Raw genomic sequence first — 18,234 nt, 5'->3', positions numbered from 1 at the left:
CGAATTCATGACCCTTATGCATAATGACCATGTTCTAAAATTACAAATAGCGGTCTTCATGAATAGTTGTCCAATGAATAGCGGTCCTTATAACTAGCGAGCGGAGCCCTCCTGATGGGCCTCTGCCATTTACGTCCGGCCGTTCACTTCGCCGCCCCCCTCCCTCACACACACACACACATAATACGCAGCCTTAATAGTGTACCTAAACAAGAATCTATAGCAAGTCGGACAATTATAGCGATCAAACAATAGCCTTGCTCGGCCGCGTGAAATCCTGCCACAGCATTCGAACTTTTCTTTTGTATTCATTGTGGAAGCTTTGCGATGTACATTGCTACATCACAGCATGAACTTGTCTGGTGGGAGCGTCTTTGTTTCGGGGGGCAATCAACACACATTTTATTTTTGTTGGGTTTAATACGCCTCCTTTTAATTTTTGTGACGACTGTATGAAATGTGAAATAAAGATGACTATGTACGATTAATGGCTGTTTAATTGCGAGCTTGATTGTCCCCAACAACAAAAAAATAAAAGGCGAATGATGTGAATGAATACATGTATGCGGTTATAGTCGGCAAATCGATTACTGTTTAGGACGCTTGTCATGTTTGTAATTTGAATGATTATCAACATATTTGTATAATTCCCACATCGCGATATTATTCTAGCGTCCTAATAATGGACAAAGGAATTATCTTTCTCTCCCGTCATTATATTCACGCTACGCGTTGTCAGAGCCTGAGCTTGGAAGAATATATATTTTGTCAGTAAAATCCTCTTTTTTCTTCTTCTCCTCCCTTGACTTGGTTCTAATAAATTGAAGGTTTGCTTATTAGGGATAAGGAGGATAACATCAAACAAAAGATCTACTCAAGATGACGCTCTTTTCATTTCACCTCGCTGTTTGATAAAGTAGAGTTCTGTATGGAGCGAATACAAAAGAAAAGTTCGCTCTAAAGGAAAAAACATAAAATGCTGTGGCAGGATATCACGCCAGAGATTTGCCTTCGAAAATTGCCCGTCCATAATGCGTTTTAAATCATAATAATTCCATAGCTCTTTTTAAAAGTGGAATGAATAGAAAAAAGAGTCTAGGAACTATATCGAGATTATAAAACATGTGTGTCATGAAGATGTAAACAAAAAGCGTAGCTTGATGGCGATAAAGTTGAGCAGCAAATGGAAATGCCATACAAAACATTAAGCAGTTCATGGTGATAATTTATCATTCGACTTCTACTTTGCGCTATATGTACTAAATGATCGCAAAACGGGCAGGGACACAAATACAAACATCGAGTTCTGCTCTAACATTCGAATCATTTATTCGTAGATTTGTATAATTAAGTGGCGAAAGTGAAATTTTGAAATCATACTGCACAGATACAAAAACATACCAAACATGTTTTGATTCTTAATCCAAAAAAACAAAACAAAAAAAAAAACCCAAAAAACACGCAAATTTTAAAAGATCTTTTTAAAAGGAGGGAGGCGCTTGAGCCCAGTGGTAGAGCAGAGCAGCTCGTAACCGGGAGCTCCCTGGTTAGAAACCAAGTCGATATGCTAGTGCCCTTTGGTAAGGCATAACTCAACATTACATTTCGTTCGGAGAGGTCTTAAAGCCGCCGGTCCCCTGTTTGCCTAATTCAGAGCATATGCTTCATGTAGCAGTCAGGTAAAAAAAAAAAAAAGCAAACGGTACAGGAAGCTACCTTTTATGGATAGGCCTAAATTGAGGTTTGACTTAACTAGGGAGAAGATAATACCCCGCCCGTTACGACGCAAAACGGCGCGAGAAGAATAGATCGCGACGCGAGAAGAATACATCAAGTTTTTACAAACAATGGAATGTTTATCACTTATCAGAACGAGAACCGGAGGAGGGGAAGACAGGCTTTGGCCGACAAATACTTGCTATATATCAAGTTTAAGCTGTACCGCGCATCCCGAGCGAGAACAATGACGCGAAAGATAATCTTCCATCGCCTGGTAGGGCGCAAAAGGGCGCAAGAAGAATAGAGCGGGTTTATACCAACAATAGACAGTTTCTTTTCATATGCAAGAATCAGATGAGGGTGACTATTGCGCCCCTTCGCGCCCCTTTGCGCCTCAATGCGTCTCTTGAGACGCGACTGTTCTATTCATCGCGCCCCGACGCGTCCGGGCACAGTCGCAACTTTGGAAGGCTCCCCTTAAAGAGCCATGCTTTTCAGGGAACATGTCTTATCTGATGTTCTTCCACACTTGCATAATAAGAATGATAATGCTCACAAATTATTTTTCACCTCTTCCCAGAACTCAACCTTCTCTTTAAGTATCTGTATTTATGATTTGTTATTTTGTTTATGATGCCATGCAAACAGAATGATATACTCACTGAAAGCAAATAGCACGACAGTATTGACCGTCTTCCTGGGCAGGCATTCTAGATCATGACCAAAGAAATCACAGACTCGATGCCAGATGAGATCACTCACACCGCATGACACATCAACGGTAACCAGCCGGTGATCGTTACGGAAATACCCTAGCCATGCCTTGACACTGTTCTGGTACAAGACGTTTCTTCTCTGAAGGATGTAGGAGAAACGGAAGAAAAATGGTTTTGATAATAAAAATTTGGGTTTAAATAGCGCTTTACAGATTTACTCCGTTCATCGGATTCATTCACGCACAATGTGTACCATCTCCACTCCCTGGGGTGAATTCATACCATATCGTCACAGTGAGGGCATATGGCAATACAAATGCTTTGGTCATCCTACCAGGTCCCCATTTCTCCCCTGGGTATGGAGTGGTAAATGTAGATTAATGTCTTGCCCAAGGATATTAGTGCCATGTCAGGGATCGAACCCACAACCTTTGATTTCAAGTCAAGTGTTTAAACCACTTGGCTACGAGTCTTAACAGCAAGTTAAGCTCATATGTCTTAACTTCTCTCTCCCTCTCTATCTCTTTCTCCCTCCTTCCCTCCTCCCCCCCCCCCCTTTCTACTTCCTCCTCCCTCCCTCTCTCTCTCTTTCTCATCTACTTTACTGCTAGTCTAGATGAATCAGCTTCATCACTCTGCCCTCCTTCTTTCATCTTATCAGGGTGTTTAGCCCTGTGTGCCTTAACTTCTCTCTCACTCTCTCTGCTCTGTTCTGCTCTCCATCTCTATCTCTCCTTCCCTCCCTCATCCCTTTCTACCTCCTCCTTCTCTCTCTGTGATCTACTTACTGCTAGTCTAGATGAATCAGCTTCATCACTCTGCCCTCCTTCTTTCATCTTATCAGGGTGTTTAGCCCTGTGTGCCTTAACTTCTCTCTCACTCTCTCTGCTCTGTTCTGCTCTCCATCTCTATCTCTCCTTCCCTCCCTCATCCCTTTCTACCTCCTCCTTCTCTCTCTGTGATCTACTTACTGCTAGTCTAGATGAATCAGCTTCATCACTCTGCCCTCCTTCTTTCATCTTATCCGGGTGTTTAGCCCCGTGTGCCTTTGCGTCTTCAAGGATCTTGTTCTCATGGATGGCTAGGTTCAGTGCAAAGTATGACGGGTACTGCAGAGAGTGAAGAAATACAGAATGGAATGATTGCATTGAGCCAAATAAAAAGAGGCCCCCTTTTTTTTTTCTTTCAAAATGGCCACTCAAAATGACCGCTCGGTACATTTTACCCGACAGTCGGGCTATTTTTGAAGATGGCCACCAACATTTTTTAAATTTTTTTTCCAATCAGAAGATCCATTTTAGCAGTGTTTTTCAATGTGTTTAAAAAAATAAAAAAAAAAGTTATTAAAAAAAAAAGAGGCGGCCCCCAAAAAGGAAGCGGGCGGGGATGCTAAAAATGTATATTTTTTGTAATATGGCCTTAATCTGTCTAATACTGTTCTTACACGTACAGTACATTATATTATTAAAGTCACATAGAGAATCAGAGACTATTGTCAAAACAAATTGTATTGTAGGTTAAGAGTCATAGGGATGAAAAGACCAACAAGTGTCACAACCATAGGGAGCTCAAAATGAGGGGGAGGGGGGGGGGGAATCTGACTAGTACACTAAAATATACATGGAAACTCAAATAAGTAGATGGAGATAAAGATAGATAAAAAGGGAGAGTAGGAGAGAGAGAGAGAGAGAGATTGAAATTGTAGCAATATATTAATATCACTTGATATTATACCAACCAGTAGAAAGGATGATAAATGATTCATAAATCTATTTTGATTTGTCATCTTGTCTCGTTGACACTGGAATTGATTGTGGATTCCCAAAAGAATTGAAGGTTGTATATCATACAAAATCAATCACAAATATCCTAAATGATATACAACTGCAGAAAACAAAATCGCAAGTAAATGTATGTTTTTGTTCTTCCCTCCATGTAAGAGTCAAATGCAATACTACATTGTTTAAAATAAAGTTTGCCAATATGCCCTCACACCCCCCCCCCCCTTAGACAAGCAAGATGCATACTTTTTCACCCCCCCCCCCCCCTTTGACAACAAATGTTTTTCTTTGTTCACGGATCATTAATGATGGGGAAAAAGGGTCTGCATCAAACATCAACCACTAATTCTTGAATATATAAACGTTTATTGAACCACTTTGCAATTTCTGATCTTTTCACCCCATTTTTTACAGTTGATGCACTTGGTTTTAGGTAGTAGTCCTCATTACCAAGTCCCTTAGACGGGACTTAAAGCAGTCGGTCCCCTGTTCGCTTTACTTACAAACATATAGGCTTTCTTAGGAGTCACATAAAACTAACCAACCTTTAAAATCTCAGGGTGCCCCACGATCTTTGACTATACACTATGTATTCCAAGTTTTTAAATATTTAATGAACCTTTAAAATCTCAGGGTAACTCACTATACTTTAAAATAAGCATGCATTCCAGATCTGTTTAAAGCATGAGTTGGAAAGCATGACAGGCAAAATATACCACATATTTGACATCAAGCAGAGGATTGTGCATTCCACATTTGTTGGCATTGGACACACATAGATGAAGGTATGAGACAGGCCATGCATACATGTACATAATATTATTCTTCTCTTATGGCAGGGAGCAGAGAGATTTCTATGTTGTTGATATTAAGCATGGCAGGATAGCAATATCAAGCATGCTATCTTGTGCATGATGTGGAGGACTGCAGCGATTTTCGCCTAGTTTTTCATGCAATGTATGACTGCAGTATGTGTCTCTTTTATTTGCATGATGCAATTAAGCTGATTATGATGAGGCGGGTCACTGCAATATTCCTCCCCCTCCTCCTTTTTTCTTCTTCTTCTTCTCCCCCCACCCGCTCTCTCTCTCTCCTCCTCCTTCTTCCCCCTCTTCTACATCTCTTCTCCTCCTCCTATCCTCCTCTTCTCTTCTTCTTCTTCCTTTTCTTCTCTTCCCTGTATGATGTGTGCAGTGCATGAATGCAATGCCTTGTGTATTTTCTTTTTGCATGATTTCGAGCACGACTGTGTTGACATGTTGTTTTACCCCATGATACTTAGAATGAATGGCATGCCATGACTTACAAGTAGAATCTGTTCAGAGCCAGAAGGTATTAAACCTGTGTTAAAGTATACAGGTTAACACCCTTCTGGCTCCAAACAAACTATGTTTTTGTCTTCCCCCTTTTTTTTTTGCATGATGGCAAGGATGACTGCGTTGACATATATATATGTTTTTTTTTTCACATGATGCATAGCATGCAAGGCATGAGATAACATGTGGCGTGAGGTGCGGAGATAGGAATGTTAATTGACATGTGGATTTCATTGGGCCATCTCTCTATTATCCTCTATGAAATCCAAAGTATACACAGACATGACATGTATATTTAATGTGCATTCCATTGCTCTCTCTCCTTCTCTCTCATTCCCTCCCTCCCTCCATCTATCCTCGCTACATCTTTATACACAGCTATTTTATTCATGTAAACTTCACCTTTGCTTTTAATGTATTTTTTTTTAAAATTATTATCTTCTAGGGCCTAGAGGGAAACCAAGAATTGGGAGGGGACCATTGAGACATGGAGTGGAATTATTACTGCAAAGGTGTACTCGGTTGGCAAACAGAAAACAAAAATGGGCTGCAATCAACCTCCAAACTAGGAGATGATACCTTGATAATTCCAATTATGGAGCAAAAGAAATTATGAAATGCTAGTGAATGATGGATTATGATAATAAGAACAATGATGAAGTTACAGATGATTGTGATGATGATGATGATTGTGATGGTGATGGTGATTGATGATGCTAACAATAATATAACAACAACACTAAGAACAAGAACAAGAAGAACAACAACAAAAACAAAGAAGAAGCAATAGGGGGCAGATATGAAAGAATACAAATAACAGAAAAAGATATCATGGAAGAAAATAAAGGGGAAAAGGGGAAGAACTGGTAACGTCAAGGAATACCTTCTGCGTGAATTTCTTGAGTTCATACTCTGGATCAGCTGTGAGGGCTCCACATCGGAGGAGAAACCTGAGGTTAGGAACGATGTCTACCAGATAGATGTACTTAGGTGCTCTCTCAATCTCATCAGATATCATCTCAAATATCCATTCAAGGTTGATCAGACCAGCATTCTCCTACAAATACAAACATCAATATGAAATAGAATTTTTAAAAAAATAGTAATTTCATTAAGAATATGTTCTAAAGCTGATACTGAGATCTTCTTGCTCTGAGCAGGGTGGTGTTTCACAAAGACTAAGATTGACTTTAAGCTGGACTTAACTATGGCCGGCCGTTCTCCCCTGGTATATGCACTTACAGAGAATATGCTTGTCTAGTTTTCAACAGGCAATAGGGGGAAATATTTATTTGTTACATGAAATATTTGATAACAGGTGCCATAATGCCCTTTTGTTCCTCAAAGGGCTTTAACATCTTAGAAACTTCTAAGCACCTTTCTGGGTCTTAAAAGACAATGTACTTCATCACAAAGGTAATATCCTTCTTGCTCTAACCAGGGGGGTGTTTCACAAAGATCCTAAGTTGAACTTATCTCTATGTTGGACTTAAAAATTATGGAAAGCCGATAACGTCTTTGAAAATGTTTTGTAATTTTTTTTTTAAAGGCATTAAATGTTAAGTCAATTGATTCATATTTTCTAGTATCTTGGGAGAATTCATGTTCTTAAAGGGGAATTAATGAAAAGTCTAAAATACTTGAATTTTGCTTTTGAATGTATTTCATTATAAGGCTACAAATGGCTCTCCATAATATTTAAGTCCAACTTAGAGTTAAGTTTGACTTAGAATCTTTGTGAAACAGCCCCCAGACAATATTGGCTTCTCAGAGCCAGAAGGACATTAACTCTGTCATGAGTATGAGTTAATATCTTTCAGGCTTTCAACACACAATATACTCTACTCATCGATGAGGCTCTTATCGCTCTCCACAGATTTTTAATAAACTTCAATGCAGCGCTCTCTCAGCTCTCAATTTCAATTGCAATTTATTTATGTTTCCAACAAAACATTACAAGTCAATTATAGGCATTTAAAACAAATGTAGGAAAACAGGTTGGAAACAGAGGGGTCCACTAAAAAGCAATGCTTGTACAAGTGTGAACACCTCAAATGAAACTTAGGAATAATAAGTAATTAAATTAACAAGTCCGTAACTACAAAAAGAACTACAAAAATAGGGGGGGGGGGAGGGAGATGCCAAGAGAGACGAGAAAGGGACAAGACAATACTTTACATGACAAAGATAAAAGAACACGGTCATAATACAAAGAGTAGACAATGCCAAAAAAAGGTGAGAGATCAGGGGTACAGAAAATAATACTAAAAGATGAGCTGATCAACAGATCATATACATGTACTGTACTTTAACATGTACCAGAGATAATGCTCTTCTGGCCCTCACCAGACTCCATGTAGATGTGCTCAATCAATCCAGGGTCCTATATATATCTGACCTTGGCATTCAGGCTTCACTAGACCATCTTAAAACCTTTCATTGATTATAGCTCCTCAACCAAGGAGAATGCTTTCATATGAATCCATTACACAACCAACCATATAATCTGATTTATAGTTCATGTGCTTTATATAGAGATGGGCAAAGATTTCTGATAAGGCCTGAAGAGAATATATAGTGTTTTTTTTAATATACAACACCTACGTGGATCCTTGTCATTTGATTGGAGGATTGTTGGTCACATGATATTCAATAGATGTTCTATTGCATGGGCGTGCATTTTTGGTTATATGCAGAATGCGTACATGTACGTTAATTCTATTCAACTCGGCTGACGCCTCATTAAACAGAATGTTTATCTTTCAACTCGTGAAAATATTTGCACTATTAAACTCATAACCATTCATTATTTGTTAACTATAACGATCTTGGGTAAAATGCCAAAAGTCTTTCATAGAGACTTCTTTACCACCTGCATGTTAAAATAAAAAAATGTTGGCTCTTTTCTCAAAACAAGTACCTCATCAGTTTTAAGCTAATTTCCAAATTCTTGGGATTACTGTTCCCTATCATTTTACGGGAACAAAATACTGTATTTTTTCCTATTTTTTAAGAAGCACTAATTTTTCGCTATTTTATTGTGAATCTATAATTGGACTCGCAAGCTATACTTCAAGATGAGCAAATATTTCTGATGAGACATTGAGAGAATAAGTTAAAGATCATTCAATTTATAAAGAAAATAAAGGTTTTTGTCACGCAGCTTCATTTATAGACTAACTTCATATCTTCTACTGATTGTAGCATTTGTTCATGTTTTTAAAATGAAACTGCATCTGCGGTAATCTGATTTTTTTAAATTACCAAGAGCATTTATTAAGCTGTTTGATAAAGACAAAAAGGGAACGATGCAAATATATAAGGTCCTACACACTTATAGAAATACACTGTAAGGGAGACATTTTGTAACAGTAGCAGCACCCTCTGCCAAACACTTGTACATATACAATGTACAGTGTAGGTGGATGCAAACATGCACCCCAATTGCACCCCTATTTCTTAGGGTGTACTTAATACAATAAATGGCGAGACACAAATCCCACAAAGCCAACTTTTGTATGCATGGTCTAGTGCTACTGCTTTTTCTTCATACTCTTTCAATCAGTTAGCCCATATAAAGCTGGGTAAGTTGTGAAGTTGTTTTTTATACAGTATTGCTTGACGTAAAGTAGTCACTCTCACACTGTGTCAGTCACGCATGGCTACAAGGATTATATTTGGTGTGACCTGGTGTTAATGTGTCTACTTTATCTCAAGCAATACTGTCAATCTATCCTAGTTTAGTTTGCACTTATTATTTTCTATGATTGGTACAATTTAACACCATTTTAGCTCTTAGCTACCACGCCCTTTAATATAAATGATTCCTACAGTAGCAGAGTCCAAATGGGATAGGATGGGCCATTAGGCAACCAATAACAATCTTCTTCTAAGGCAACTAGTTATTTCCCAATGGGATCAAGCAATGGAACAAGGTGAATCAACGCCACAGCCTTCATTACAAGTAATTGCCCATTTGGCCGCCAAAACTAATATCAATTTATACCTCTATGTACACATGAACATGTAAGTTTCCCCTTTCTTTCTCCATCTCTCTCTCTCTCTCTCTCTCTATTCCTCTCTAACTTCAGATAGAATTTCATTAAAACTGGCCCTGATTCTAAATTAAATGTATACATGTAAATACAATGTGATTGTCCATTTGACCTACAGAACTAAAATCAATTTCCCACTCTTGATTTGCCCCCCCCCCCCCCCCCCTGGAAGATTAGGAGAATATCAATACAACATTAATTAAATGGACATGTGAAGATGATTATCAATTTCAACCTCTAGGTTTGACCTCCACCGCTCAACATGCACACACGCATACAGTAATACAGGCTTGATTCTCTGATTCTAAATGTTATGTTATTGCCCCCTCGGCAGACATGCCAATATCAATTTCCATCTCTGTATACCCAGACGACCCTCCTCCCCCCCCCCCCCCGGGCCCCCCCCCCCTCAAGGACAGATTAGAAGACTATCATTGCAACAACAGCATTAACTAAATATTGCCCATTAGACCTAAAAAAACTATGATCAATTTCCACCTCTGAAAAAACTAGACAAATTAGATGTGATTGCCCATATGGCACATAAAAATAGATATTAAACTTTCCAGCAAATATGAGCATAGCCCCCAACCCCCTCCTCCTCTTTCCCTCTCTCTTGCTCTCTCTCTCTGTCTCTCTCTTTTTCTGTCTCTGTCTGTCTGTCTCACTCTGTCTGTCTCTCTCTCTCTCTCTCTCTCTTCCTTTCCTCTGTCTCTCTCTTTGTCTGTCTTTTTCTGTCTCTGTCTCGCTCTCTCTCTCTTCTCTCTCTCACTCTTTCTCTCTCTCTCTCTATCTCTCTCTTTCTCCCTCTTTCTCTTTTTCTGTCTCTCCCCCCCCCCCTCCTCTCTCTTTCTCCCTCTTTCTCTCTCTCTTGTAGAATCCTCTGGAGGGGGAAACAGAAGGATGAGAGAGAGGGTCCATATCCTCTCTCTCACCTGATCCTCCTACCCAAGGGACTGGACCGCATCCCATTCTACACATCAAAGGATTTCATAACACCTGTCTTCTGGAGAGTGTTTCACAAAGACTAAGATTAACTTTAAGTTGGACTTAACTATGGCAGGCCATTCATGCCATTAGTTCCTCTAGCTTTTCCAGGCATTGGCTTCCCAAGGGACGTACAAATCATGGTCACAAATCTACAGAATTTACATTTTTTGATAGTTCATATTATTGTAGGAAAATATATTATCTTAAGATCATAATTGAGAGACCAATGGTGAGAGTAACTAGTGGCATGAGCGGCCTGCCATAGTTAAGTCCAACTTAAAGTTGATCTTAGTCTTTGTGAAACACCCCCCTGATTTCATTATACTACAGTATGTGACCGCATCTCACCTCAACAAAGAAATTAAATATAGATTTCATTGATTATATGATTGAAGATTTTCTTGAATGGATTTTCTTTAAAGATAATTTTAGAAATAGAAATTCAGAGATGGAGGAAGCGTTGGGTATTGAATAATATTTTTCTTTAGAATGAAAGTCATTCATCAACAGGTGATTCTCCTCCCTTCTAATATCAGTTTGTATTTTTTGATCAATTTTTTTATTATACACTGAACAAGTTTCCTTCCCATCTCATTATTAGTACATCTCACTTTAATATGTACATGTACATGTATGTATCTCTCTTTCTCTATACTGTACATATACAGTACATGATTGTATATCCTTCCTTCTCTATTTCTCTCTCTCTCCCTCTCTCTTTCACCCTCCCCTTCCCCAGGCTCTCTCTATTTCTCTCCCCCTCTCTCTCTCCCGCTCTCTTTCACCCTCCCCTTCCCCAGGCTCTCTCTATTTCTCTCTCCCTCTCTCTCTCTCTTTCTCACCTTCCTTCCTCAGGTAATCTCTTTTTCCCTCACACCCCCCCCCCCCCTCTCTCTCTCTCTCTCTCTCCGTCTTTCTTCCTTTCTCTGCCCTTAATCTCCTCACTTTTGTATTAACCTCAAAGCTGTCTTAATGTTACATACATGTACATGTACATTGTGTATCTGTAGCTCTGTTGCCTCTTCTTTTGTTTCCCACTATCTCTCTATTTTTATTTATTTATTTATTTATTTATTCATTTCCTCTCATAGGGTGGATGGCCCTTTCAGCACAGCTGATTTTCAAAGGGGTTATCTTCTTGCATCTCCTTCCCCTCCAACCTTCAACACTCCAACCTTCAACACTCCAACCTTCAACACTCCAGCCAGCCGCAAGAGGTTCTCTCTCTTGATTCCTACAATCTCTCTAAGTACCGTTATTGTTTCTTTCTTGTTCATACCTGCCAACGTTTCACAGCAAAACTTGGGAATCTCCAAAGGCAAAACTAGAAAAAGAGTCTATTATGTATACTTTTTACACAGAATATTTCAGAAAAAGAGAGGAATCTAAGGTTCAAAACAATAGCTTGAAGGCCCCAAAATAGGAATCATTCCTCTAAAAATAGGAATGGTTGCAGCTACATTGTAATAGACTTTATCTCCTGAATCCTGCAGTCTCCCGTAGTACGATTAGAGTTCCTTTCCAAATTCTTATACATACCTGCCAATATTTCACAGCAAAAATTAGGGATCTCTCAAGGCAAAACAACTGGGAAAAGAGTCTATTTGTCTATTCAAACTAGGCGTTGTGGCGTGCGCCTGTAATCCAGCTAAAAGTGAAAGTTACAAACTGATTCAGCCGAGGACACAGGTTCGAAACTGAGTCACGTCTTTCGGATGGTGACGTTAAAGGTCGGTCCCCAGACGTAAATAATCAGATCTGATTGATACACGTCTGTAAAAACCAATACACACACACACTGCAGTCAGATAATGAGAGGAATCTAGATTTGAAAACAATAGCTTGAACTAGGCTGAAAATAGGATTCATTCCTCCAAAAGAATGGTTGCTGCTACATTGTAATATGCTCTCCATTGCACTCTTTCTCATCCTTCTTGGAACTATTCAATTTCATCCATGCTTGCCCGGTAATTCACAGAGCGTAGAGGTGGCAGGGTCAATAATTATAATCAAAACTCAACCTTCAGCATTAACAATCTTTTCGTAATCCGATGCCTGGAGACAATCAATGCAAATCAAAGGTGACAGGATCCAATAATTATAATTAAATCTCAAACTACAATAATAACAGCTCCCATGCAACATCAGGAAACACCAATCAACACTTTTCTTATCTACTCTCTTGAACAAAATCCTTTTTTTCCCTCTTGACATTTAGATCTCTCTCTTAAATCTTTCTAAATCAGATGGATTTTTCTTCATCTACAGGTATATGTAGTCTCCCTCACATAATTTGTCCTGGCAATTTTCAAAGAAGTTGGGTGAATTATAAACCCCAATCTTCAACGTACATGTATGATCCCATGCTCTTTTCACAGGTTCATCGTCTTCCCTTCTTGATCAACACATCCATCTCGATCCACTTCTCTTTACAACATCTAAAACAGTTTCTTCCAATCTGTTTACGATACCTGTGAATATAAACCAATACACATCAAAATTGGCAGCTAGGGTCAGTTAATAAAACATAAATCTACAACACCAACAGCATTTGCATAACGTCAGGAAACGTATACATAAACGTATACATGGACATGTATTATGTATGAACACACATCATACCAGCAGGATCAGTCATTACAATTAAAACCCAATCTTCAACATGTATGCGATGCCGGAAGCACACATCAACACCTGCATAACCATGCCTCGTCTGTACCCCTCAATGTGCAAGCCATCCATTCATTAGCATTGATGACAGTTAGAGACAAGCTAAGCCTTGTTCATACTCGAGGCTGTAAACCACCTTTAATAGAGAAGTTCATTTATTAGCCTCGATGACGGAAACACTTCAAGTCGTGTTTATACGTGAGGCTGTAAACCGCCTCAAACAAATCTATTTATTAACCTCGATGATAGAAACAAGGCAAGCCTCATTCATACTTGAGGTAGTAAATCGCTTTTTAGATAAATTCATTTATTAGCCTCAATGAAAGAAACTTTCCAAGTCGTGTTTATACGTGAGGCTGTAAACCCCTTTAAAAAATCCATTTATTAGCATGGATGACAGAGATAAGGTAAACCTCGTTCATACTTGATACCGTAAACCAAAATAGATGAATTCATTTATTAGCCTTGATGACAGAAGCACATCAAGTCGTGTTTATACATGAGGCTGTAAACCGCCACAAAAAATCTATTGATGACAGAAACAAGGTATGTCTCATTCATACTTACGGCCGTAAACCACATATTAAGAGAAATTCATTTATTAGCCTCGATGACAGAAACACTTTAAGTCGTGTTTATACGTGAGGCTGTAAACCGCCTCAAACAAATATATTTATTAACCTCCATGACAGAAACAAGGCAAGCCTCATTCATACTTAAGGCAGTAAATCGCCTTTTAGATAAATTCATTTATTAGCCTCGATGACAGAGATAAGGTAAACCTCGTTCATACTTGATACCGCAAACCAAAATAGATGAATTCATTTATTAGCCTCGATGACAGAAGCACATCAAGTCGTGTTTATACATGAGGCTGTAAACCGCTACAAAAAATCTATTGATGACAGAAACAAGGTATGTCTCATTCATACTGGAGGCAGTAAACCACCTTACAGAAATTCATTTATTAGCCTCGATGATGGAAACACTTCAAGTCGTGTTTATACATGATGCTGTAAACCGCCTCCAAAAAAAAATCCATTTATTAGCCTTGATGACAGAGACGAGGTACATGTAAGCCTTGTTCATACTGGAGGCAGTAAACCACCTCAGAGAAATTCATTTATTAGCCTCAATGACAGAAACTCTTCAAGTCGTGTTTATACGTGAGACTGTGAACCGCCTTTAAACAAAATTCATTTGTTAACCTTGATGACAGAAACAAGGTAAGCTTCATTCATACTTGAGGAAGTAAACCACCTTTGAGAAATTCATTTATAAATTAGCCTTGATGACAGAAACTCTTCAAGATAATATTATGTTAACAAAAAAGCATATTGCCCATACTTTAAATACAGTCAAACTTGTCCATCTATTAAAAAATATGGTTATGTACAGGCAATGTACATGTATTGATAGCACAATGCACTTTGTATGGGTCATGCTCAGAGAGATGGGTATTAAAAGAGAAGCTATGTGTACATGTACATGTCATGTACACATTTGTTGTTTCCCTTAAAATGGTTTCTCATTGAAACATGTACTTAATGAACCTGTACATAAAGACCACCTGCCTATAAAGACAACTTTTCTTGTCTTCTCTTGGTGGCCTTTATAGACAGGTTTCACTTTACCAGTAAAATATTTTGTAAAATACTGAACAAACTGAATGAATGAGTTCACATCTTCAACTGATAGCATGTATACAGTAAAGCTCAATTTGAATTTTGGTTAGTTTGGATTAAATCCAGTTTGAAACAATAATCTTACTACATGTAGCTGATTGAGATTGTGACCTGAAAACCATGGCTTTAAATTGCATGTACAGTATGTTAAAGCACTGGACCACCACAGTCAAACTATGTTGAAACTGATATCTGAACAAACCTTTGGAGTTGTGATCCATAGGAAGTAAGGAGTTACATGTAAGTGCTAAAACGAAAAGTGGGCATATACTGTACATGCACATCAAATACATGTACAACATGTACATGTATGTGAACATCAAACAATAGCTGGTTCTTGTATGTACCCAGAATGCATGCAGAGTTTTATATGTATTAAAGAACATCCTATTCATGCTGTTTGATATTTCCCTTTAAGAGCGTCAATCTTCCATGCATGCATTAAGCTGAATGACAGGAGAGGAAAGGTAAAATTGAATTAGCATCCCATTTGAGAAGACCCAATGTGGGATAGCCATCTCTATCATACACAAAATGCATGCTTTTATATAGAAATTTCTAGCTAAAACCATATACACTGTACATGTAATTTCATCTTGCAATTGCATCTTGCATCAAGGAAAAGATTACCCCTTTTTGACAAAGCTTAGACCTCTGTATGATTGTAGTCTACAGAATTTAAAGGTTTCTAGCTCAGCAAGCAAATATGTTTAGGCAGGCTGTTTGATATTTCCCTTTAAGAGCATCATCCTTCGATGCATGCGTTAAGCTGAATGACAGTTGAGGAAAGGAAACATTGAATTAGCATCCCATTTGAGAAAGTCCATTTATACCATTGCTAGGGGTTTCTTACAACATTGGCTCTACTGAGGACATCACTGATCGTTCTTACTTTAAAGGGAGTGTAGCCTGACGAGACAACGTGTCTTGGAGCCAATCTGGTATAATATGACTACGGATGACGCGAACGCAGCAATCACGTGCGTACAAAATACGCAAAACCGAAGCGTGAGGAGAACTTCGGTCTGTTTCGATGAACGCTGACCATGTAGAGGTTTAGTCACTGACTACCGTTAATCAAGTCCGTTTGTTTACATGCAGTTGTCCAAGCTACAGTTCCTTTATTAAAGCAGAATGAAGTTCCGCCCCAGAGCTCCATTCAAATATACCTGTACAGTGTACATACTGTACATCCACATTTGAATTGCATACTATTAAATGTATGTGTACAAATGCATGTCAAGTAGATATCGAAAATAATATCGCTAGTGACAAAGTTTGTCTAGCAATGTATGGTCAACAAGGGATCTAAAAGATCACAACGTTTCGTGCGCCGCTGCAACATTTCGTCAGGTGATAACATGTAATGTAAGCAAGCGTCTTTTATCCTCCACGAGCGGATCCGTTGGTCAAATAATTTGATCAATAAATTGTACTCACTTCTTGATTTTCTTCTATTTCCATAGCGCTTTATAGAGACTTAATTTTAATTTGCACTATGTAAAAACTGAGTATTATTATTATTTATTAAAGTGGAACATAAGAGGTTTTAAAAGAAACCTTTGGCTCTTTACCTTGAAGTATACGAAGAACAAAAAGAGAGGGAAAAAAAGGAGCAAATTTTGGGTTGATTGATGTGTTTGCCTTGACTACCTTCATGGCTATAGATGCCAGTGCTTTATAGTGAGTTTAATCTAATGGCCTTAATAATGGCATTCATGTCATGTAGTGCTAAGCTTGAGTTGGTCTTAGGATATGACTCTCCTAATAGGTGTCTAGCTATCCCTAGGGTCTATCAGTCTTAATGACTTTAACATTAGTATGTACAGAATGTGAGAGATTAAGACTCGTTTACACATGACACAGTATCAAACCTGCCTCATAAAGACGCGTTCAGATATGGAGTCTAATGACTTTTATGTTTATAAGTACATTTATGTCATAGATTAAGACTCGTTTACACATAACACAGTAACCTGCCTCATAAAGGCGCGTTCAGATATGGAGTCTAATGACTTTTATGTTTATAAGTACATGTACATGTATGTCATAGATTAAGATTCGTTTACTCATGACACGGTATCAAACCTGCCTCATAAAGACGCGTTTAGATATGGAGTCTAATGACTTTTATGTTTATAAGTACATGTATGTCATAGATTAAGATTCATTTACTCATGACACGGTATCAAACCTGCCTCATAAAGACGCGTTTAGATATGGGGGGTAAACCATGTGTTTTTGTTTAAAATGTATAAATTCAAGAAATGAATGCTAAAGAATTGTCTATTCTGAGCAGCTACTTTCGCCCTCTTATTTTTTCAAACATAAGACACAAGAGTGAGATGGGCTTTGGTCTAGGGGTACGTTCACTTGGTCAGCTCTCTGTCTTTGCCTACAAGCTGGCTCAGGGGACCCCAGATCGAGACTGAGTCACGTCTTTTGGATGGTGACATTAAAGATCGGTCCCCAGACTATATCTGATTGATACACGTCTGTAAAAACCCAATTACTGTACACACTTTTTCTTTTGATGTGCAGCATATTTTGTTGTAGGTCTGCAGCATCATATGTGGAGGGGCTACATGAAACTGGCAAATAGTCCCCATGAGGGTATACCAGCTACATGTGGTGATACATTAGGCCTGCCTTCATCAGCTCCAGATTGCCAAATATCCTGCTATTTGAACTATCCCGATCACAAATTATACAGTTTATTTGCGTTTTCATCAGCCCGAAGTTGCAATTAGCGGGATATTTGGTCAAGATAATCATCCCAGGATATCTTGGGCCAGTTTGGAAAATACCCCGCTATTTGTCCGGTGCGTCTTCACCAGCCCGAAGATTTGCATTATGCGTGAACGCTGAGCAAAATATCTTGAGCTTATTTCTCGAGCTCGAGTTTCAAGGTTTGAGGTTATGAGGACAGGCCTAATGAATGTTTCTCAGAAGATCTTTGATGAATTTCCATGCTTAGGATCGTACGGTGAATACTGATGCAAGAGATAAATTAAGTGAACATTGAGAGAGAGGAAAGAGAAGAAATCAATCATGATGTAATTTGTTTCTGAGAGTAAAGGGGAACTAAGGGGATCATAAGGGGAACATAAGGTAAAGATAGATGAATTTTCCGTGTCTAGCGTATACTTGGGGTACTTACTGTGAATATTGATGACAGAGAAAAAAATTAAGCGAATATTAAGAAGACAAGAGAATAAGAAGTTCTGATAATAAACGGAGGATGAAAAGGGAAAGATGAAGAAAGAGATGGAAGACAGATTAACTTGGCTTGTTTGAGATAC

The 18,234-nt window shown here is 38.5% G+C and overlaps 1 protein-coding gene across 1 annotated transcript in view; it reads right to left on the bottom strand.

Annotated features, from left to right (window-relative positions):
* The window catches only part of LOC578230, a 29,783-nt gene extending 16,568 nt beyond the window's left edge, over positions 1-13,215 (bottom strand). Inside the window, exons 1-5 of the mRNA XM_030994045.1 lie at positions 13,200-13,215; positions 11,738-11,856; positions 6,416-6,589; positions 3,407-3,544; positions 2,382-2,574 (exon numbers count right to left, since the gene is read on the bottom strand). Coding sequence (XP_030849905.1) covers positions 2,382-2,574; positions 3,407-3,544; positions 6,416-6,589; positions 11,738-11,856; positions 13,200-13,215 — 640 coding nt within the window. The remainder of the gene's footprint in view (positions 1-2,381; positions 2,575-3,406; positions 3,545-6,415; positions 6,590-11,737; positions 11,857-13,199) is intronic.
* Between the last annotated feature and the right edge of the window lie 5,019 nt (positions 13,216-18,234).

The sequence above is a fragment of the Strongylocentrotus purpuratus genome, unplaced genomic scaffold (assembly GCF_000002235.5).
Source record: "Strongylocentrotus purpuratus isolate Spur 01 unplaced genomic scaffold, Spur_5.0 spur5_scaffold_20, whole genome shotgun sequence".
Lineage (NCBI taxonomy): Eukaryota > Metazoa > Echinodermata > Echinoidea > Camarodonta > Strongylocentrotidae > Strongylocentrotus > Strongylocentrotus purpuratus.
Note: the sequence above shows the minus strand (reverse complement) of the source record. Positions and strands in the feature narration are given on the sequence as shown.